The sequence below is a fragment of the Thunnus maccoyii genome, chromosome 1 (assembly GCF_910596095.1).
Source record: "Thunnus maccoyii chromosome 1, fThuMac1.1, whole genome shotgun sequence".
NCBI lineage: Eukaryota > Metazoa > Chordata > Actinopteri > Scombriformes > Scombridae > Thunnus > Thunnus maccoyii.
The window spans coordinates 677758-700147 of NC_056533.1; the positions used below are offsets into that span (position 1 = coordinate 677758).

The 22390-nt window shown below is 39.9% G+C and overlaps 3 protein-coding genes across 14 annotated transcripts in view; 2 read left to right on the forward strand and 1 right to left on the reverse strand.

Moving 5' to 3' along the window:
- Positions 1-22390, reverse strand: part of adamts17 (ADAM metallopeptidase with thrombospondin type 1 motif, 17) — a 626422-nt gene that overhangs the window by 271818 nt on the left and 332214 nt on the right. The gene's annotated exons all lie outside the window — the stretch shown is intronic.
- On the forward strand, positions 1352-7015 carry LOC121899321. Of its 3 annotated transcripts, none has more exons than XM_042415258.1 (7): positions 1352-2663; positions 2960-5109; positions 5262-5365; positions 5445-5717; positions 5833-5926; positions 6134-6201; positions 6351-7015. In XM_042415258.1, exons 2-7 carry the CDS (start codon positions 5001-5003, stop codon positions 6750-6752), a joined length of 1050 nt encoding a protein of 349 aa, XP_042271192.1. In that variant the 5' UTR covers positions 1352-2663; positions 2960-5000; the 3' UTR covers positions 6753-7015. The 3 variants fall into 3 exon arrangements, with proteins under 3 accessions (XP_042271192.1, XP_042271106.1, XP_042271028.1); XM_042415172.1 differs by having other exon boundaries at positions 1352-1910; positions 2580-5109; XM_042415094.1 differs by having other exon boundaries at positions 1352-5109.
- LOC121898666 lies at positions 8316-16741 on the forward strand. 2 transcript variants are annotated; one of them, XM_042414025.1, is made up of 2 exons: positions 8316-10384; positions 10493-16741. In XM_042414025.1, exons 1-2 carry the CDS (start codon positions 8585-8587, stop codon positions 15968-15970), a joined length of 7278 nt encoding a protein of 2425 aa, XP_042269959.1. In that variant the 5' UTR covers positions 8316-8584; the 3' UTR covers positions 15971-16741. The 2 variants fall into 2 exon arrangements, with proteins under 2 accessions (XP_042269959.1, XP_042270036.1); XM_042414102.1 differs by having other exon boundaries at positions 8316-14701; positions 14733-14833.

The following is a 22390-nucleotide window of genomic DNA, read 5'->3' on the forward strand; positions in this document are numbered from 1 at the left end:
AATTTTCTTGACTTTCTAGGTGGCGCTGTCGAGCCATTTTGTCCCGCTTTATTTCGAGACCCATAAAATATCGAAATTTTCGCCAGTCCTGACATCTGTGCAAATTTTCATGAGTTTTCGTGCATGTTTAGGCCCTCAAAAATGCGTTTGTTTCGGAGGAATAATAATAATAATAATAATAATTCCTTCAGTTCCAATAGGGCTTCGCACCGGTCGGTGCTCGGGCCCTAATAATTCCTTCAGTTCCAATAGGGCTTCGCACCGGTCGGTGCTCGGGCCCTAATTAAAGCTGCAAGCAGCGATGATCGGGCCCTCGCACCCCAGCGCATGTCGAAGTGACGCTCAGTCCAAGGGCTTTTGTCAGTGACTTGTTGTGTAAAGTTTGAGGCAGATCCAACCGTGTACACTCAAGTTATATCAATTTCCTCTGTCATGGCGAAACATCAAAACTCAACGCCACGCCACGGCCAAACCATCATGATCATACACTAGTCTAGATGACACACACTGATTTTTAAGTCCTTACGATGGATTCTGTAGGAGGAGTTCTTTAAAATACAAGGTATGCGAAATGGCCAAGAAAAGGCGAAAATGTACCATTTTTTTCAAGATGGCCGACTTCCTGTTCGACTTACAATAAGGCTTCAAGAGGCTTTTTTGTGCGTCTTGACATTATACATGTGCCCTGTGAATTTCATCTCTCTACGTTAATCTGGAAGGCGGGGCTGCAATTTTGAAATTTTAAAGGGGGCGCTGTTGAGCCATTTTGCCACGCCCATTCAAAGCGACCACATAGGATTTTAGCTGACATCACTCTAGACATGTGTGTCAAGTTTCATGACTGTAGAGCAATCCCTTCTCCCTGAAAAACAGTATCATATTTCATGGCGAAGGATGTGTCGCCATGGTAACAGCATTCAGTTTTGGGTTATGAGCTGCCAAATGTAGCATCACCAAGGTCTTGTTTATTAGCTGACTTAATTTCAGGTGCATCAGCCAAATTTCCTAGGAGTAATTAGACAAAGTACGACGCATGATACTTCCTGTTGCCAGTAGGTGGCGCTATGACTTTCGCTAAATATGAGACTGAACATGTGTTCAGACCGAGACTCTTAACAAGCATATGAAATTTGGAAAAGATCAGACCACGTGGAGTGAAGTTATAAGGCGTTGAAATGTCATGGCGTCACATCGGAATTCGCTGCTTCGCCATGGCAACACCTTTCGACGAAGTGTCACCAACTTCATAATATACGATCTCCAAGGTCTTGAGAGTTTCCTGAGTAAATTTCAGCTGGATTCGATCACCGTCCTAATCACAGGGCGTCAGAGCGTAAAAACATGTAACTTCCTGTTGAAGACGCACACTGATTTTGAAGTCCTTACGACAAATTCCGTACGAGGAGTTTGTTAAAATACAAGGCATGACAAATGGCAGTGAAAAAGTTTTTCAAAATGGTGGACTTCTTGTTGGATGCTTTTTGTGCGTGTGAATAAATTACATATGCCCTGTGAATTTCATTTTCTATGTTAATCTTTAAGGCTGGGCTTCAATTTAGACATTTTTTATGGGGCACTTTTGAGTTATTTTGTGTCATACATGTCAATGACTCATACAAAATGTAATTTTGTGTCTCTTCAGACATGTGTCAAGTTTCGTGACTGTTGGCCATTCCTTGTCGCTGAAACAAGGAATTGATTGCGGCTATTGATGTGTTGCCATGGCAACGGCTTTTGATCATGTGTCATTCTCATGTAGCGTCCATGCTTTATTAAGAGGATGAGGATTGGTCGACATGTTATGTTCCGATTTAACCTTAGTCAATCAGAGGCAGAGTAGGGGCGGGGCTACCTGGAGTATGTGTAAAAAAAAATAGCCGGGCAACCAGATCCACTTAAGCAAGCTGAAGGTTAGCATCTCTTCTACTGTGTTTTCACTTGTCATTTTTAATAGGAAATATGAGTTCGGGATATGTTACATGACGAAATATGTCTTGTGACGATAGAACATGTTTACTATTACACATATTATGCTATATTTTTTATTTCGTAATACGTAAATTAAACCTTTTATGACAATATCTTTTTATTAGTTTTGAGTCTCTTCATTGCTTTTCGGTTACTTTGTAATAAAGTACTGTTCTTGGATTTTTATTTGCAAAGCTTTGGTCATAGTTAATTCTCAACTTGTCATTGCTGTGTTTCGCTGCTCTGCAGCTCTGCACAAATGGTGGGGTGGGGGATGGGCAGCGTCTGCCGCGTTCAGAAAGTACTAAAGAGTAGCGAAGTAGCGAGAAGGCGACTTGAAATGATAGCAAAATTCAGCAGAGATAGTAATTGTTTATACGCCTTATGAAATTACGACCCCGTGTAATTAAAGTGTAAAAGCATATACAGGCTTGTAGTTGCACAATTAATTACTTTTTCTCTGAATTAAAAATGTGCTATATCTATATGATATATGATATGATGTGATATTTTTGTTTTGTTTTCTTTCCATAGTATGTGGTTATTAATTAAGTATTTATCTTTGTTGTTTGTAGTTTAATTATTGTGTCGGGTTTTATGTTGTTGCGCAGATGGCTGAGGCATCACCCTCGAAATTCAGTAGAACTGATGATGCTGAGATGGAGCAGCTCCGGCAGGAGCTGCAGCTACATTCTGTAAGTGATTAATGTGGTAGTTTTTGTGTAGAGAGTATTTATGAGATTCTTTATGAGTTGGACAAAACACATCGGAAAAATAAATATGGTATTTGGAAAATAATATCGACATGATAATATGGAAAAATACAATGTTATGCTCATACAAATCAAATTCCATGTACATAATACTTTATAAAACCGGCAAATACTTTTTTTTTTAAATCAAGGTGTGATTTTTACCTTGCTATTGTTTATTTTTTTTTAATGTTATCAAGTAATTGGATTCAAATCAGCATGTGTTTATCTGTTCACAGTATTCATGCAACGACGAGGCAGTGCCCCGACGCCAGCTATATGAGCAGAGCGTCGGGGTACATGGCCGAGTCTGCCACAAGATGGCAAAAGACATTCGTCTTCGCCGGGCGGCCGAGATGAAGCTGCGCATGGAGCAGCAGCAGAAGCATCAGCTTCAACTGCAGCTGCTCCATGCGCAGCAGCAAATAAAGGAACTGCAGGAGCAGTTGGAGGTGGAGCGGGCGTGTGCCTGTTTTATTAAAGATGGTAATTGTTTGTTCAGTTGTGGAGAGGCTATTGTAGATGTTATTGAGTACCATTGCATGTTTTATATTCATATGCATTATATATATATATATATATATATATATATATATATATATATAGTTCAAAAGAATTTATGTCATAAAGTGTTATTGTCACAATGACTGTTTTAATATTTTTGTCTACCATGTCTGCAGATGCTGCCATTCCTCCAGAGGAAGAGGAAGAGGAAGAGGAACCCTCCACCTCATAATTTTTTAAAAAAATTTTTTTGTTGGTTTTGTTCAAATAAAGTTTTTTCAAATGTTCTTGTGGTTGTTGATTGACTGTTATCAGGTGTATTAGTCACAATATTATTTAACAGGTGCCCCTTGAAGTGTGTGTTATTCTGTTGTCAATGCAGAAGAACCCCCTCCACCCACAATATTATTAATAGGTAAATTTTAATAAAGTTATACTATGTACCAGCTCCATATTTGGGTTTTATTGGTACACAGTCACTTCTCTGTTCAAAAATAAAACATTATATTGTTTTATTTATAGCTTTATGATTATTTTCACAACATAGATTAATCTGTAAAAATTCATGAAATGGAGCAATTTAGTTGTTAGAGTAACGTGAGTAATTACTTATTAATATCCTTTTTTATGTTATTTTCAATATTTTTTATCTAACCAGGTCAGTATTGGTTTCTGTCTTTTTTGTTTCAACATATTACCTCTTGAAGCATTAATACTCAGTTTATTTGTAAAGTACTGATTAATTTTAAATGTAGCAGTTCATTACAACTATTTCCTTTTAATAACATTGTGCGCTGGAACGCAAAGGCTTTTATTTTGACAACTTCCGTAATGGTATCCGGTATGTTTTTTTCTTCAGCAGCTTTGCGCATATTTGTCGGCACTCCTGGTTGGCTGATTTGAATTTTGAAAGCCGCAAAGGTTAAGGTATAAATACTGGTGAGATAACGTTTGCCGCTTGTTGCTTTGTTTTCGGACATTGTGACAACTGGTGAGAGAGCGATAGCGCGAACAAGCTAGCTTGTGAGCCTTTCTGCAATTTCAACAGCAACTTCAGCAGCGACTTTAGCAGCGACTTTGACAGCATTCTTCTTCTCTTCGGTGGACTTTTGGTGAACGCACTGTAAGTGAATGAAATGTTTTATAATTAGCGACAAAGTTTTAAGGTATTTGTGGCTCATTATCATTTTATCCTCATGTGTGTCATTAGCTCCTGTGTGAAGTCAATTATAGCTTTAGGAACAGTGTTTTTTTATGTTTCGAGTATGGTAATTTCAAACGTTGTCCTATGAGTAACGTACGTTTTGTGTTAACGGATAGCTGCACTCCCACTATCGAAATTTAGCTTTAGCATTATTATTTGTATTGTTAAACATAGATTGTCAAAGCACTCTGCTAAACTAGCTATGATTAACGCCATCCTATCAACCAAATATAGCCACTTTTTCTTAGTCTATGGTCTGTAAACTTGTACACATCGTCGGAGTCCCTTATATTAACCATGTTATTTTATCAGAAATTATATATCCCTTGTGGCCAAGTTTCTTTCATTGATAAAGTGTGTGTGTGTGTGTGTGTGTGTGTGTGTGGGTTGGCGCGCGCGGTCTGTCTATTACAGAAAACAATAATTTGAAATATTTTCCCGCCATTGTAAATGATATGTTAGATGTATGAAAAAATGTAATAGTACCTCTATTGTGTGTTAGAAGTGTTTAGTAATGTCATATAGCACAGTGTCATAATGTAAATTAACCAGTTGTGTCTGCATATTTTCAGATGCCTCGCAAGAAGTCCTTTCGCCGTTCTCAGGCAGCCAGGCAGAGCATGGCGGAGCGCCGTCTTGTGGTTTCCGGACCTCAGCGGCCTTCCACTGGCACCTGTGCCCGTATGTATTCAACAGTTTTTTCAGTACAGCTTTTTCTTATATGTATATGCATTACATAGTTGTAGTATGATTGTAATGTATGTTTCCATGCATTTGTTTGTTCCAAATTTTTAATTGAACTTTTTGTGGGGTTGTTGTGTTTTTATAAACAGGTGAGGGCACAGGTTTTCGTCATAAGGTGAAGAAGTGGCCAATTTCTGCTTTGACTGGGCGCAGTCACAAATTGGTCATTCCACCTGAGGATCCTGACAAGAAGGTATTATTGGTTTAATAAAAAACCTTTGATGTAAAGAGTTGTTATTGATTGTAATTGATTAAATTGTTTGTTGTTCCAGTTCGTTCTTGTCATTGGAGCCTCCCATCTACGGGCCATGGTAGATGGATTTGTGAAGATGCCAGAGGGACGCCTCTCCTTTGGCTTCATGTCGACCCCGGGGGCCTGTGCGTCTGAGTTGAGGACCGAGATGTTGCATGCTGCTGTACCTCGGACACCCGACGCAGTCTGTGTGATGGCCCCCAGCAACAACCTGACCGCCAGCAGGACGGTTGATGAGGCGGGAGCTGACTTTCGACAGTTCCTGCGCAGCGCGTGCAGTCTCTGGACAACGGTATGCTTTATAGTAGTAAATAGTCTTTGGTACTACGCATTATTTGATTGGGTTACCTGGTGAAAATTGTATACAATAATTTTCATCATTATGGAAATACTTTTGTTTTGTATAGGTCTTTGTCCAGGATTTCACACCTCGCCTGAATGCAGACCTGGGTATTCAGGAACTCATGCGGCAAGAGTTCCATCGTGTGGCAGCCAGCATGGGTAAGTTGAAAAGAAAGTTTTAGTGTTAGTTTTGATATGTATAACAGATGATTTCTTTTTGGCCTATCTGATTATAGGAATCAAAGAATTCATTCAGTTAATATGATATAAAGTGACAAATTAATATATGTAGATATTTCACTGTTTCATGATGTGTGTGTGTGTGTGAGTTTTTTGTTTCAGTGTTGTTGTTTTTTTTTTTTTTAGGTATCAGATACTTTCCCACCGCTGAGCACTTCCCCTTGGATCGCCTGGACTTGTGGAGCAGAGATGGCGTAAGTAGAACAATATCTGATAAGATTGCCAATGGAAAAACTTACTATACTCAAGTTTAGTTGATTTTTAAAGTGCAATTCATTGTAGATTCATACAGACATGAAAACTTCTGTTTTGTAAAATATTATTTATTGCTTATATTTTGCAGGTCCACCTGAGTGATGCTGGCGGTATGGCGATCCTCTCTCAGCTGATCTGGATGTCTGCTTATCAGCTATTGGAGACACCACCACCTACGCCCCAGGTTCCTCTCAGGACTTCACCCCCTGGGAGAACCTTTGTACCAAAGGTGGTGGTGAAGGGAGAAGCACCTGTGCCGCGTCCGTCAAACCCTTTTGACTGGACAGTTGTCAGCAAGGGCAGGAAGGTGAGACATTGCATATTGTATGTGTGTTTTAGTTTTTGGAGTGGAAGATTTTTCCTGACTAGTGTAACACTGTGCGGACAAAGTGATATCCATTTGTTGCTGTACCTGTGTGCATGTTTTGGCTTATTTTCAAGATACATTTGCAACAATGGTCTTGTTCTTTTGTTTTCCACAGGCAGATGAAACATCAGTCAAGTGTTTCATCCCGCTGAATCCCGTCCGTTTCAGCAGTGCCGTGTTGGATGCGATGGACAAAGCTGTCCCATCGCATCTCCCTAGCCCTGTGTGCACGGCTGTTCCACAAGGCAAACTGGTAATTTGCATTCAAATTGTATTTGTGAGGCCTTTTTATAAGTGTTTTGTCTTGACACAGAATGGGACTGTTATATTGTATGAATTTACTTATGCCCCAAATTTGTATTTGTATTTAAATTGTTTTTGTCTTACATTAGAAGCCAAATGTGGTCCGCCGGCAGAAAGCTGTTGCCTCAAAAAGGAAACGTGGACAGCAGCAGGTTGGTAACTTTTCTTTTTTTAAATGTTATATTTACATTTTTCTTTTGTATAGTTTGAGAAGATAGTAATGACATATTTACCTGTTTGTAATATTCAGGGAGTAATTGTGAAACAATGATAAAGTACATTTATACAGTTCTTTCAATTGTGTTTCCTTCCTAGGTTGTGGCTAAACCTGGCACCCAGCTCGTGTCTTGTGAGGCCTCACCTGGCTGTCCTGTGAAAGATGTTCTGCCGGTGGAGGTTTGTGTGAATGTATTTTACACTTCAGCATTATTTACAATCATGCAAGTCTAGTTTAAATTGGTAGCCTATAAGGTTGCATATAAAAAAACATGGATTAGTTATACGCATTGTATATCTGTAAAGTCGAAGCAAATTGTATAATACAGACCTAATGTTTATAAAGGATGTTTTGTTCTTGCACTAGAAGCCAGAAGATATTTTGTGTCACAGCAGACTTGCAAGGAAGTATTTTAGTAATGTGGTTCATTCATTTTGTTTAATTTTATTTTGTTTTTGCTTTTTGTGTTGTAGGAGGAGGCAACCCCCTGTTTTGTGGAGGTGTTTTCCCAGGATTCACCTACCATTGTCAAGACAGTGGTTGCAGGCGAGGAGGTAGGTGCTCTCACTAAAAATTTTCTGTTTTGTTCTGGTTTCTTGTAATGGAGTTAGTGAAGCTACTTTATTGTCACTGTTCATGTAGTATAAATGATAATTACAAATTGATATTTTTTGTAGCATTAAAGCCCCATGTCTATGCAGTTTATACATTGTTTTTTTTCATGGGGTATTTTGTTTTTTGTGTTGTAGGAGGAGGCAACCCCTTGTGTTGTGGAGGTGTTTTCCCAGGATTCACCTACCAGTGTCAAGACAGTGGCTGCAGGCGAGGAGGTAGGTGCTCTGAATGAAAATTTTCTGTTTCGTTCTGTTTTCTTGTAATGGAGTTAGTGAAACTACTTTATTGTCACTGTTCATGTAGTATAAATGATAATTACAAATTGATATTTTTTGTAGCATTAAAGCCCCATGTCTATGCAGTTTATACATTGTGTTTTTTCATGTGGTATTTTGTTTTTATAGGAGGAGGGAACCCCTTGTGTTGTGGAGGTGTTTTCCCATGATGCACCTACCAGTCCCATTCAATTGGTTGGAACAGAGGAGGTTTGTGCTCTTAGTCTGAATGTTTTTGAATCTAGTCATCAGCTATGCTATTGTTAGTGTAGTATATGCATGATTGAAAACAGTTTTGTTATTATTTGTAGTAGTAGTAGTAGTAGTTGCACTTTGGAAACGTAATATAGTCTAGATGAAATCAAGTGTAAACATGGAAATAGTAACCAGCCTTTTTTGTTGAACTCAATAAATACACCTAACTAGATGAAGACTAACTAAAGGTGTAATACAGTCTGTGATCGAGAGTGTTTTGTTTTGTCTATTTCTGATGAGGATGATGATGGGAGCGCACTGATCAAAATCTCCATTTATCTTTATTACAGATGCCGGACAAGGAGAGTCTTCATCATCAGCACTCATCAGGATCTGGTAAGGTGAAGAGCAAGGCTAGCCCTAGCTCCAGCGTATTATGGTCTTCTGTAGTAGCTGGTACTTCTAGCCATGTTCAACATAGTGTAACAGGTTCGTATCATCAGGGTAGTAATCGCTTTAAATATGGGGGATTCCAATGTATGGCTGTTGGTTTGGTAAGTCTGGCAAAACATGCGGTTGACAGTGTTTTTGCATGGCAGGTAAAAGATCTAGACAGGGTCGTAGTTTTAGGTGATCAGTTGTACACGTCTTTGAGAGACAACAAGAAGATTAGTGGATCATCTAAATTCTTGTGTGTTCCTGATTTGCCAAAGCACTGGGTTATAGATGGACATAACTTTGAGTTTCGTTATGGTGACTATGTATCGGGTGATGTCAGTGTGGTTGATGGAGAGTTTATTCAGGCTGGCATATTCATGTCTCTACAAAATAGCTTGAAAAACATGTTTGAGAAATATGATACATGTTTGCTAACATTGTGTGGTACCACGTGTGCAGTCATTCGTCAAAACGGACGCTATGCGGTTGTTGATTCCCATGCGCGCAGTGCTGCTGGAATGCCAGATCCTAACGGTAATAGTGTTGTTGTATATTTTAGTTGTCTTAAAGAGGTGTACAGTTTCATATGCAATTTGTCTACATCTCTCACTCAAAATGACAGACCATATGAGATTGCTGGTGTTCGTGTCATTTGCGGGGGCAGTAAGTCTGAGTTGAGAACAACAAAGTGTACTGACACTGTCACGACTTGTGAAACTGCATCCATGGCTTTCGGTTCATCGCTGGTATGTGGTATTCCTTCAGGAAGTAAAGTTGACCGAGGTACGAAGCGTAAGATTACAGGGCAAACTTGTGCTGCTAAGAAAATGAAAAGGAATAATGTGGCTGTAGTGAATTCAGATGTTGTGTTTGTCAGTGATGTAACTTCGAAAAAGCTGTGGTTTGATCCCATTTGTAAAGATGTTGCGCAGGCTTTATGTACACAGTTTAATGTAGAGTTTGAGAAATATGATGCACCAATGCCTACAGAAGTTGGTCTGTTGGGAACGCCGTGTAAGAATGAGAAAATAGTGGCTGACGGTAACTGTTTCTTTAGAGCGATTTCCCAAGCTGTTAGTGGAACACAAAAGAACCATAGGAAAATTAGACTTGCTGTTGTGAAACAATTAGAGAGTAATGCTGCGGACTATAAAAGTATCTTGAGAAGTGAATATTCTTCAGTGGTAGAATACATTAAAAGTTCAAAAATGCGATATGTTGGCAGTTGGGCAACTGAGGTTGAAATACAGGCAGCAGCAGATTGTTTAGGAGTTAATATCTTTACTTATCATGATGATCGATGGCTAGAATATAGTTGCAAATATAGGTGTTTTTCAAAACAGGGGATCTACTTAGAAAATTGTAATGGTAACCATTATGAAAGTGTTGTTTGTGTTCATCAGCCTGAACTCCATAGTTGTTATGGTAGCTGCAAGTTGAACAGGTCTGAGTCCAAAGTGTACGATTTGAGACGGCAGAGTGCAGAGGAATGTTCATGGGTTAGCGCTGTGACAGAGAACACAAGTAAGAGCGATCAGAAAGTCCAGGAACAGAGTACAGCAACAAATAATGCTATTTCTAAGTATTTTATAAAGAAAAAGTATCTACAAATGAAAAAGAAATATCAGGAAAGTGTGCAGCATAGGGAGAAACGTAAGGAAAAGATTAAAGTGAAATATCAGAAAAATGTGTTGCATAGGGAGAAAGTTAAGATAATGAGTATCGGGAAATATCAGAAAAATTTGTTGCATAGGGAGAAAGTTAAGATAATGAGTGTCGGGAAATATCAGAAAAATTTGTTGCATAGGGAGAAAGTTAAGGAAATGAGTGTAAGCAAATATAGGAGAGATATGTTGCATAGGGAGAAAGTTAAGGAAATGAGTGTAAGCAAATATAGGAGAGATATGTTGCATAGACAAAGTGTAAAAGCCATGACTAAAGCGAGATATTATGGAAATGCTGACCATAAGAAGCGTGTTTTAGCAGCCAACAAAGTGAAGGGGCAACAATTGAAAGAAAAGGAGGAGCAGTTTGATTTTGTTATGCAGCAGTTTTTGGCTAAAGTAAAGGATGGGCCAGAGTTTGTGTGTTGCGTCTGTCATAGATTGTTGTTTAGACATCAGGTTTTGAATTGTAAGAGGGATTTTTATAACAAGAATGAAGCAGTAGCATCATTTGCAGATAAATGTATCACTGAAGTGTATTTACACAAATGTAATAAGGACTGTGAAAAGCCATGTCAGTTGTTGGATACAGCTAGAGGTTGTCTGTGGATTTGTTACACTTGTCATGGTAAGATTAATAAAGGTATAATGCCACCTGAATGTGCAATAAACAGTTTGAAAGTTGATCCCATTCCACCAGAGTTGGCATGTTTGAATAGTTTAGAGCAGCATTTGATTTCTTTACATATACCATTTATGAAAATGTTAGCGTTACCTAAGGGAGGACAGAATGGTGTACATGGACCGGTAACATGTGTTCCAGCAAATATTGTGCAGACTAGTAATGTTCTGCCTCGTTGTAATATGGAAGGATCTTTGTTGCGTGTAAAATTGAAACGCAAGTTAACGTATAAAGGGCATTATGAGTATCAGTTTGTTGATACTATGCATGTAAGGCAGGCATTGCAGTATTTAAAAAGGACAAATGTCCATTATAAAGATGTAGAGTTTAATGAAGCTTGGTTAAATGAGTTTTGTAGGGAAGAGGGTGATTTAGGGAAAGACACTGATGGTGATGTTGAAAGTGGTAAAGTTGATTGTGAAGATGAGCTTTTGCACGATAGACAACAACATTGTATGTTTCAGGATACGTGTCTCATGCCTGTGGATATTGGTCAGGAAATGCTGGATCAATATTTTGATGATATATTGAACCTTGCTCCAGCAGAAGGAAATAGTCCTGTAAAATTGCTTTCGGATCATGCAAACGAAGCCAAATGCTTTCCGGTGTTGTTTCCGCAGGGACGTAATACTTATCATGAAAGTAGAGCAAATCGTTTGACGTTGTCGCGATATTTTAATAACAGAATTCTACATGCGGATGGTAGGTTTGCACACAATGTGGAATATATCTTTTTTGCGCAGTACATGTCTGAGATTGAGCAGGTTGTTTCTAATGTATCCATAGCATTACGAAAAGGGAAAGGCTGTATGTCTCAAAACGTACCTGATAATAAGGTAAACGATATGTTAAAAAATGATGAATCTTTGAAAAAGTTGTTGGAGTTTGATGATGGGTATCGTTTCCTTAAACCGATTCGAGGTACCCCAGCTTTTTGGCAAGGAGCACAGCGTGATCTGCTTGCTTGTGTTCGTCAGCTCGGTGTTCCTACCTGGTTTTGTTCCTTTTCTTCTGCTGATATGCGCTGGACAAATCTTCTGGATAGTATTTTGAAGCAGGAAGGTAGAGCACAGACTGCTGCAGGTTTAGAGTGGGCAGACAGGTGTGATCTTTTACGCTGCAATCCTGTCACTGCGGCCAGGATGTTTGATTTCCGCTGGCATGTTTTTTTGAGAGAGGTACTTATGTCGCCATCACATCCGATTGGTAAAATTAAGGATTACTTTTATCGAGTGGAATTTCAGCAGCGCGGTTCACCCCATGTGCATTGTTTGTTTTGGATAGAGAATGCTCCATTGATTGATAAAAACACAGATGAAGAAGTAGTTGAATTTATTGATAAATATATAACATGTGAGTTGCCATCCCAAGATGAGACTTTATTGGAAACTGTCACTTCTGTGCAGCAGCATTCAAAACGACATTCAAAAACTTGTAAAAAGAAAAACACGGTTTGTCGTTTCAATTTTCCGAGGCCAGCATCCGCTCGAACGTTTATATGTCGCCGTAAAGATGATGAAGAGTGCAAAAAAGCATGCAGTTGTGAGACAGATAAATCTTCGACGTGTGTTAATCATAGTCAGAAAACTTCAAATGACATGAAGAAAAAACATGCAGCAGAGATAATGACAAAAATCAAGAATGCTCTTTCCAATGAGAAGAATAGTTTTGATAGTGTGGTACATTTATTCCAAAGTGTAGGGATTGATCAGGTCACTTTTGAGGCTGCATATACGTGTTTAGCTAGAAATACACATATTGTGTTAAAGAGGCAAGTTAATGAAGTCTGGATAAATCAGTATAGCAAACCACTATTAAAATGTTGGCAGGCAAATTTAGACTTGCAATTTGTTGTTGATGCGTATGCGTGCGTTGTTTATATTATCTCTTATATGTCTAAGGCAGAAAGAGAGATGGGATTGTTGTTAGGGAATGCACAGAGAGAAGCATCTAAGGAGGGAAATGTTAGTGCAAAGGAGGCATTGAAAAATCTAGGCAGTGTGTATTTGCATAACAGAGATGTGTGTGCTCAAGAAGCTGTATACAGATTGACAAATATGCATTTAAAGGAATGTTCGAGGAAAGTTGTATTTGTACCGACAGGGGACAATATAGTTAGAATGAGTTTGCCTTTGAGTGTGTTGAAACAAAAGGCAAGATCGCGCGCTTGTACCTCAGAAGATGTTTGGATGACTAGTTTTGTTGACCGTTATAAAAATAGGCCAAATGATAGTGTATTCAATGACATGTGTATGGCAACATTTGCATCTGAATATCGTGTTTTGAGTAAAAATGAAAAATCTCAGGCCAGCATTAAATTAAAGAATGATTGTGGTTTTATCACGAAAAGAACACGAACAGATCCTGCAGTTGTTCGTTACGCGCGCTTTTCTGAGACAAAAAATCCAGAATTGTTTTACCAAAGTATAATGCAGTTGTTCTTGCCGTATCGTGCAGATGTGCAGCTAAAACCTCCAAACTGTGAGACATTTGCACAGTTTTACGAAAATGGTCATGTGAGGTTTAGTGATGGGTCAAGACATCCTGTTAAGTCAGTTGTTGATTTGAATAGAAGTCATTTTGAAATTAAAGCAGATGAATTGGATGAAATCCAGAATACAATTGATAGAGATGGTGTATTAGAGGATGCGTGGTGTGAGTTGTGCCCAGAGAAAGAGTTGGAGCGTTTACAGTGTGACCAAGAACAAAAAGACAAACAACAGATAGTGGAAGAACATGAGGAAAATATTCCAGATTTAGCAGTAACTAGTCAACATGTTGCACATTTGGAAAAAAGAAAAAACATCATGTGTAGAAGTGAAGGTTTGGCTTTAATTAGATCTTTGAATGAGACACAGCTTGCTGTTTTTTATCAAATTCGACAATGGTGTTTAGAGAAAGTATTAGGGAAAAATCCAGATCCCTTCCATATATTCATCACAGGTGGTGCAGGGACAGGAAAAAGTCATTTAATAAAAGCGATTCAATATGAGGCAATGAGGCTATTGTCAACGGTGTGTCGTCATCCAGACAATATTAGTGTGTTATTAACGGCTCCTACAGGGATTGCTGCATATAATTTGCATGCATCTACTATTCACCACACGTTTAGTATCGGAAAAGATGTTGGTTTACCCTACACACCTTTGGGTGAGGAAAAAGTTAATTCTTTGCGCGCTAAATATAGTGATCTTCAGATTTTGATAGTCGACGAAATATCAATGGTTGATCATAGGTTGTTGTCATACATTCACGGTAGGTTAAGACAGATTAAGCAAACCGGTGATTTCTCACCATTTGGAAATGTGAGTGTAGTTGCTGTTGGAGATTTTTTCCAGTTGCCTCCAGTAAAAGGGAAACCCCTATATGTAGATGATGTAGGTGTCAGCTTGTGGTCTAATCTGTTTAAGGTCGTTGAATTAAAACAAATCGTTAGGCAAAAAGATAACGTGTTCGCAGAGCTATTGAACAGGGTGAGAACTCGATCAAAAGGAACCCCAATGTTAAGCAGTGACATACAAATATTGAAACATTGTGAAACTGGTGAAGTCAGCTCAGCTTTACACATATTTCCTACAAATAAACAAGTAAATGAGCATAATTTGGCACAGCTGCTTAACATTTGTCCTGAATATGTCGAGATAGATGCTCAGGATTTTGTGAATAATAAGAAAACAGGCAAACTAGAATTGAAAAATGGACATCATGCGAAAACATATAACACATGTTTGACTGAACAGCTGTTGTTGGGTGAAAATGCGCGTGTAATGCTGTGTAAAAACGTGGATGTTACAGATGGTCTTGTTAATGGGGTTTGCGGTACTGTAACTCATATAGTTGGTGCAGATAAGGGTAAGTTTCCTCTCAAAGTGTATGTTAAGTTTGATGATGAGCATGTTGGCGCGCAGAGAAGGAAACAATCGACGAGTAGCTTAGTTTTCTTTGGTTCCACCGGTATTGAACCAGAGGAAGAAAAAGTTACTAACAAAGGTGGTATGCGACGACAGTTTCCGCTGAAACTTGCTTGGGCTTGTACGGTACATAAAGTACAAGGTATTACTGTAGATAGTGCTGTTGTTTCTCTTAAGAAAGTATTTTCTGCAGGCCAGGCATATGTAGCCCTAAGTCGTGTTAGAAGTTTGTCAGGTTTGGTGATTCAAGATTTTGAAGATAAAGCCATATATTGTAAGGATGGTATTCAGGATACAATTCAGAGTATGCCTCAATTCTTGAACCAAAATATAACTAGACACAAATTTAGTACAAGTAGTTTTACTGTATTTTTGATGAATGTACAAAATTTGACACACCATGTATCTGATTTGGCATTATGTACACAGCAATTGCAGCTTAACTGTATTGCTGTTACAGAAACATGGCTACCTGCTGCTTCCTCATTTGAAGCTGTAAAGATTGATGGTTTTACTTTTCATGGTTGTCCACGAAGTTTATCTTACAATAGCAACATTCCAGCACTGATTGAACTTCAAGGACAACAGCATGGTGGAGTCGGCTTTTATAGTGCAGACAATTTGGAATATAATATTATCAAAGCAACAAATGTGAATTTGGAATGTTTTATTTATAACTATGTTACATGTAACATATTAATAGCTGTCATTTATCGACCACCATCTTATCCCATGTCTTTATTTAAAGAACATCTAGGCAAATTAGTTGATTGGCTAGATCCAAAAAGTAACACAATTGCAATCATGGGAGATTTTAATGAGGACATCTTGAAATCATCAACAATCTGCAAATTTCTAACAGACAAAGGGTACATTCAATATGTTACACAGCCCACAACAGAGAAGGGCACATTAATTGACCATGTGTATGTGAAAACATCACATTATGAAATTGAATCAGTAGTGTTGCCAACATATTTTAGTGATCATGAGGCGGTTGTTTGTTCTTTTAAATGTATATCTTCTGACATAGGACAGTAATACTTTACAACTGTTGTAGATGTATGTTTTTAGTGAGCATTATTTGGTGATTTTTAACTTTATGAGTTGTATGTTATTTAAGCTTATTTATGGCCAAGCATGAAATATGAAATGAAACTGGTATTTTTAACCATTTTGTGTATTAGGTGTTGTAAAAATAAATGACAAGGGTTTCTTTTTCCTGCATTACAACAGCATTTATAAGTCTAACATGTATTGATAATATTTGATAATGCACAAATGACATTTGGTGAACAACTACAATATAATTGTCATTTTGACATAATATGAAATGCTGCCATATGCTGTGGGTAATGCAGGTTTTGCTTTTCCTTCTATGTAGTGTCAAAAAGCAAAAGGCACCGGTAATGGCTACTCCTGGTTTATACTGGGATGGGGTTCGATTCCCTGCGGTGCCCTGCTGATCAATTTGACATTTACATAAAAGCATGTCCTCCAGCGCATGTCGAAGTGTTGCCCAGTCGAAGGTCTTTTGTCAGTGACTTGTAGATGTTTCCGGACTCAGGCTGTTTTCAGACAAATCAAGGAGAGAAACATCACTTCCTTTGTGCACTATTTTGCCTTCAGCTGGGACTGCGGCGTTGAAATGCTGTAGGGGGCGCTATCGAGCCAGTTTGCATCACTGAATGAATATTTTAAAGTAGACATGCTCAGGCCTGGATTGATATCAAACCTGTGAAGTTTGAGGCAGATCCAACCATGTACACTCAAGTTATATCAATTTCCTCTGTCATGGCGAAACATCAAAACTCAACGCCACGCCACGGCCAAACCATCATGATCATACACTAGTCTAGATGACACACACTGATTTTTAAGTCCTTACGATGGATTCTGTAGGAGGAGTTCTTTAAAATACAAGGTATGCGAAATGGCCAAGAAAAGGCGAAAATGTACCATTTTTTTCAAGATGGCCGACTTCCTGTTCCACTTACAATAAGGCTTCAAGAGGCTTTTTTGTGCGTGTTGACATTATACATGTGCCCTGTGAATTTCATCTTTCTACGTTAATCTGGAAGGCGGGGCTGCAATTTTGAAATTTTAAAGGGGGCGCTGTTGAGCCATTTTGCCACGCCCATTCAAAGCGACCACATAGGATTTTAGCTGACATCACTCTAGACATGTGTGTCAAGTTTCATGACTGTAGAGCAATCCCTTCTCCCTGAAAAACAGTATCATATTTCATGGCGAAGGATGTGTCGCCATGGTAACAGCATTCAGTTTTTGGGTCATGAGCTGCCAAATGTAGCATCACCAAGGTCTTGTTTATTAGCTGACTTAATTTCAGGTGCATCAGCCAAATTTCCTAGGAGTAATTAGACAAAGTACGACGCATGATACTTCCTGTTGCCAGTAGGTGGCGCTATGACTTTCGCTAAATATGAGACTGAACATGTGTTCAGATTGGGACTCTTAACAAGCATATGAAATTTGGAAAAGATCAGACCACGTGGAGTCAAGTTATAAGGCATTGAAATTTCATGGCGTCACATCGAAATTCGCCGCGTCGCCATGGCAACACCTTTCAACGAAGGGTCACCAACTTCATAATATAAGATCTCCAAGGTCTTGAGGCTATTCTCAGTAAATTTCAGCTGGATTCCATCACCGTGCTGCCCACAGGGCGTCAGAGCGTAAAACATGTAACTTCCTGTTGCCAGGAGGTGGCGCTATGACTCATATCCTGTATTGTCACATGGACCCGTTCAGGGCGGGACTCTTATGAAGCACAAAAGGTTTGGCTCTCTTAGGATCATGTATGCCGGAGTTATAGCCGTTTCATTTTTCATGGCGAAGGATCGAAATTCGCCGCCCAGCCACGCCCCCTAGGAAAGACTAATGAGAATTGTTTTAGCAACTTTTAATCTCCTATGCCTGTAGATGATACGGACCGAATTTGAAAGTCCTGGGGTCAAATCTCTAGGAGGAGTTCGTTAAAGTATGCGGGCTGGAAATGACAAAATCGGTGCAAAATTTCAACTTTGATACAAAATGGCCGACTTCCTGTTGGAGTTAGGCTATGTGTCCTTGAGACTTTTTGGTGCGTCTGGTCATGATACATATGCATACCGAATTTCGTTCTCCTACGACAATCTGTATCGAGGGGCTCAATTTTCTTGACTTTCTAGGTGGCGCTGTCGAGCCATTTTGTCCCGCTTTATTTCGAGACCCATAAAATATCGAAATTTTCGCCAGTCCTGACATCTGTGCAAATTTTCATGAGTTTTCGTGCATGTTTAGGCCCTCAAAAATGCGTTTGTTTCGGAGGAATAATAATAATAATAATTAAAGCTGCAAGCAGCGATGATCGGGCCCTCGCACCCCAGCGCATGTCGAAGTGACGCTCAGTCCAAGGGCTTTTGTCAGTGACTTGTTGTGTAAAGTTTGAGGCAGATCCAACCATGTACACTCAAGTTATATCAATTTCCTCTGTCATGGCGAAACATCAAAACTCAACGCCACGCCACGGCCAAACCATCATGATCATACACTACTCTAGATGACACACACTGATTTTGAAGTCCTTACGATGAAATCTGTAGGAGGAGTGCGTTAAAATACAAGGTATGCGAAATGGCCAAAAAAAGGCGAAAATTGACCAGTTTTTCAAGATGGCCGACTTCCTGTTCAACTTACAATAAGGCTTCAAGAGGCTTTTTTGTGCGTGTTGACATTATACATGTGCCCTGTGAATTTCATCTCTCTACATTAATCTGGAAGGCGGGGCTGCAATTTTGAAATTTTAAAGGGGGCGCTGTTGAGCCATTTTGCCACGCCCATTCAAAGCGACCACATAGGATTTTAGCTGACATCACTCTAGACATGTGTGTCAAGTTTCATGACTGTAGAGCAATCCCTTCTCCCTGAAAAACAGTATCATATTTCATGGCGAAGGATGTGTCGCCATGGTAACAGCATTCAGTTTTGGGTCATGAGCTGCCAAATGTAGCATCACCAAGGTCTTGTTTATTAGCTGACTTAATTTCAGGTGCATCAGCCAAATTTCCTAGGAGTAATTAGACAAAGTACGACGCATGATACTTCCTGTTGCCAGTAGGTGGCGCTATGACTTTCGCTAAATATGAGACTGAACATGTGTTCAGATTGGGACTCTTAACAAGCATATGAAATTTGGAAAAGATCAGACCACGTGGAGTCAAGTTATAAGGCATTGAAATTTCATGGCGTCACATCGAAATTCGCCGCGTCGCCATGGCAACACCTTTCAACGAAGGGTCACCAACTTCATAATATAAGATCTCCAAGGTCTTGAGGCTATTCTCAGTAAATTTCAGCTGGATTCCATCACCGTGCTGCCCACAGGGCGTCAGAGCGTAAAACATGTAACTTCCTGTTGCCAGGAGGTGGCGCTATGACTCATATCCTGTATTGTCACATGGACCCGTTCAGGGCGGGACTCTTATGAAGCACAAAAGGTTTGGCTCTCTTAGGATCATGTATGCCGGAGTTATAGCCGTTTCATTTTTCATGGCGAAGGATCGAAATTCGCCGCCCAGCCACGCCCCCTAGGAAAGACTAATGAGAATTGTTTTAGCAACTTTTAATCTCCTATGCCTGTAGATGATACGGACCGAATTTGAAAGTCCTGGGGTCAAATCTCTAGGAGGAGTTCGTTAAAGTATGCGGGCTGGAAATGACAAAATCGGTGCAAAATTTCAACTTTGATACAAAATGGCCGACTTCCTGTTGGAGTTAGGCTATGTGTCCTTGAGACTTTTTGGTGCGTCTGGTCATGATACATATGCATACCGAATTTCGTTCTCCTACGACAATCTGTATCGAGGGGCTCAATTTTCTTGACTTTCTAGGTGGCGCTGTCGAGCCATTTTGTCCCGCTTTATTTCGAGACCCATAAAATATCGAAATTTTCGCCAGTCCTGACATCTGTGCAAATTTTCATGAGTTTTCGTGCATGTTTAGGCCCTCAAAAATGCGTTTGTTTCGGAGGAATAATAATAATAATAATAATAATTCCTTCAGTTTCAATAGGGCTTCGCACCGGTCGGTGCTCGGGCCCTAATAATTCCTTCAGTTCCAATAGGGCTTCGCACCGGTCGGTGCTCGGGCCCTAATAATTCCTTCAGTTTCAATAGGGCTTCGCACCGGTAGGTGCTCGGGCCCTAATTAAAGCTGCAAGCAGCGATGATCGGGCCCTCGCACCCCAGCGCATGTCGAAGTGACGCTCAGTCGAAGGGCTTTTGTCAGTGACTTGTGTAAAGTTTGAGGCAGATCCAACCGTGTACACTCAAGTTATATCAATTTCCTCTGTCATGGCGAAACATCAAAACTCAACGCCACGCCACGGCCAAACCATCATGATCATACACTAGTCTAGATGACACACACTGATTTTTAAGTCCTTACCATGGATTCTGTAGGAGGAGTTCTTTAAAATACAAGGTATGCGAAATGGCCAAGAAAAGGCGAAAATGTACCATTTTTTTCAAGATGGCCGACTTCCTGTTCCACTTACAATAAGGCTTCAAGAGGCTTTTTTGTGCGTGTTGACATTATACATGTGCCCTGTGAATTTCATCTTTCTACGTTAATCTGGAAGGCGGGGCTGCAATTTTGAAATTTTAAAGGGGGCGCTGTTGAGCCATTTTGCCACGCCCATTCAAAGTGACCACATAGGATTTTAGCTGACATCACTCTAGACATGTGTGTCAAGTTTCATGACTGTAGAGCAATCCCTTCTCCCTGAAAAACAGTATCGTATTTCATGGCAAAGGATGTGTCGCCATGGTAACAGCATTCAGTTTTGGGTCATGAGCTGCCAAATGTAGCATCACCAAGGTCTTGTTTATTAGCTGACTTAATTTCAGGTGCATCAGCCAAATTTCCTAGGAGTAATTAGACAAAGTACGACGCATGATACTTCCTGTTGCCAGTAGGTGGCGCTATGACTTTCGCTAAATATGAGACTGAACATGTGTTCAGATCGGGACTCTTAACAAGCATATGAAATTTGGAAAAGATCAGACCACGTGGAGTCAAGTTATAAGGCATTGAAATTTCATGGCGTCACATCGAAATTGGCCGCGTCGCCATGGCAACACCTTTCAACGAAGGGTCACCAACTTCATAATATAAGATCTCCAAGGTCTTGAGGCTATTCTCAGTAAATTTCAGCTGGATTCCATCACCGTGCTGCCCACAGGGCGTCAGAGCGTAAAACATGTAACTTCCTGTTGCCAGGAGGTGGCGCTATGACTCATATCCTGTATTGTCACATGGACCCGTTCAGGGCGGGACTCTTATGAAGCACAAAAGGTTTGGCTCTCTTAGGATCATGTATGCCGGAGTTATAGCCGTTTCATTTTTTAAAGGGGGCGCTGTTGAGCCATTTTGCCACGCCCATTCAAAGTGACCACATAGGATTTTAGCTGACATCACTCTAGACATGTGTGTCAAGTTTCATGACTGTAGAGCAATCCCTTCTCCCTGAAAAACAGTATCATATTTCATGGCGAAGGATGTGTCGCCATGGTAACAGCATTCAGTTTTGGGTCATGAGCTGCCAAATGTAGCATCACCAAGGTCTTGTTTATTAGCTGACTTAATTTCAGGTGCATCAGCCAAATTTCCTAGGAGTAATTAGACAAAGTACGACGCATGATACTTCCTGTTGCCAGTAGGTGGCGCTATGACTTTCGCTAAATATGAGACTGAACATGTGTTCAGATCGGGACTCTTAACAAGCATATGAAATTTGGAAAAGATCAGACCACGTGGAGTCAAGTTATAAGGCATTGAAATTTCATGGCGTCACATCGAAATTCGCCGCGTCGCCATGGCAACACCTTTCAACGAAGGGTCACCAACTTCATAATATAAGATCTCCAAGGTCTTGAGGCTATTCTCAGTAAATTTCAGCTGGATTCCATCACCGTGCTGCCCACAGGGCGTCAGAGCGTAAAACATGTAACTTCCTGTTGCCAGGAGGTGGCGCTATGACTCATATCCTGTATTGTCACATGGACCCGTTCAGGGCGGGACTCTTATGAAGCACAAAAGGTTTGGCTCTCTTAGGATCATGTATGCCGGAGTTATAGCCGTTTCATTTTTCATGGCGAAGGATCGAAATTCGCCGCCCAGCCACGCCCCCTAGGAAAGACTAATGAGAATTGTTTTAATAACTTTTAATCTCCTATGCCTGTAGATGATACGGACCGAATTTGAAAGTCCTGGGGTCAAATCTCTAGGAGGAGTTCGTTAAAGTATGCGGGCTGGAAATGACAAAATCGGTGCAAAATTTCAACTTTGATACAAAATGGCCGACTTCCTGTTGGAGTTAGGCTATGTGTCCTTGAGACTTTTTGGTGCGTCTGGTCATGATACATATGCATACCGAATTTCGTTCTCCTACGACAATCT

Coding starts and splice junctions, on each gene's coding strand:
- LOC121899321 (XM_042415094.1), top strand. CDS start 5,001: ATGCCTCGCAAGAAGTCCTTTCGCCGTTCTCAGGCAGCCAGGCAGAGC. Junction 5,110..5,261: donor TTCCACTGGCACCTGTGCCC/GTATGTATTCAA, acceptor TTTTATAAACAG/GTGAGGGCACAGGTTTTCGT. Junction 5,366..5,444: donor CTGAGGATCCTGACAAGAAG/GTATTATTGGTT, acceptor TTGTTGTTCCAG/TTCGTTCTTGTCATTGGAGC.
- LOC121898666 (XM_042414025.1), top strand. CDS start 8,585: ATGCCGGACAAGGAGAGTCTTCATCATCAGCACTCATCAGGATCTGGT. Junction 10,385..10,492: donor TGCATAGGGAGAAAGTTAAG/ATAATGAGTATC, acceptor GAGAAAGTTAAG/GAAATGAGTGTAAGCAAATA.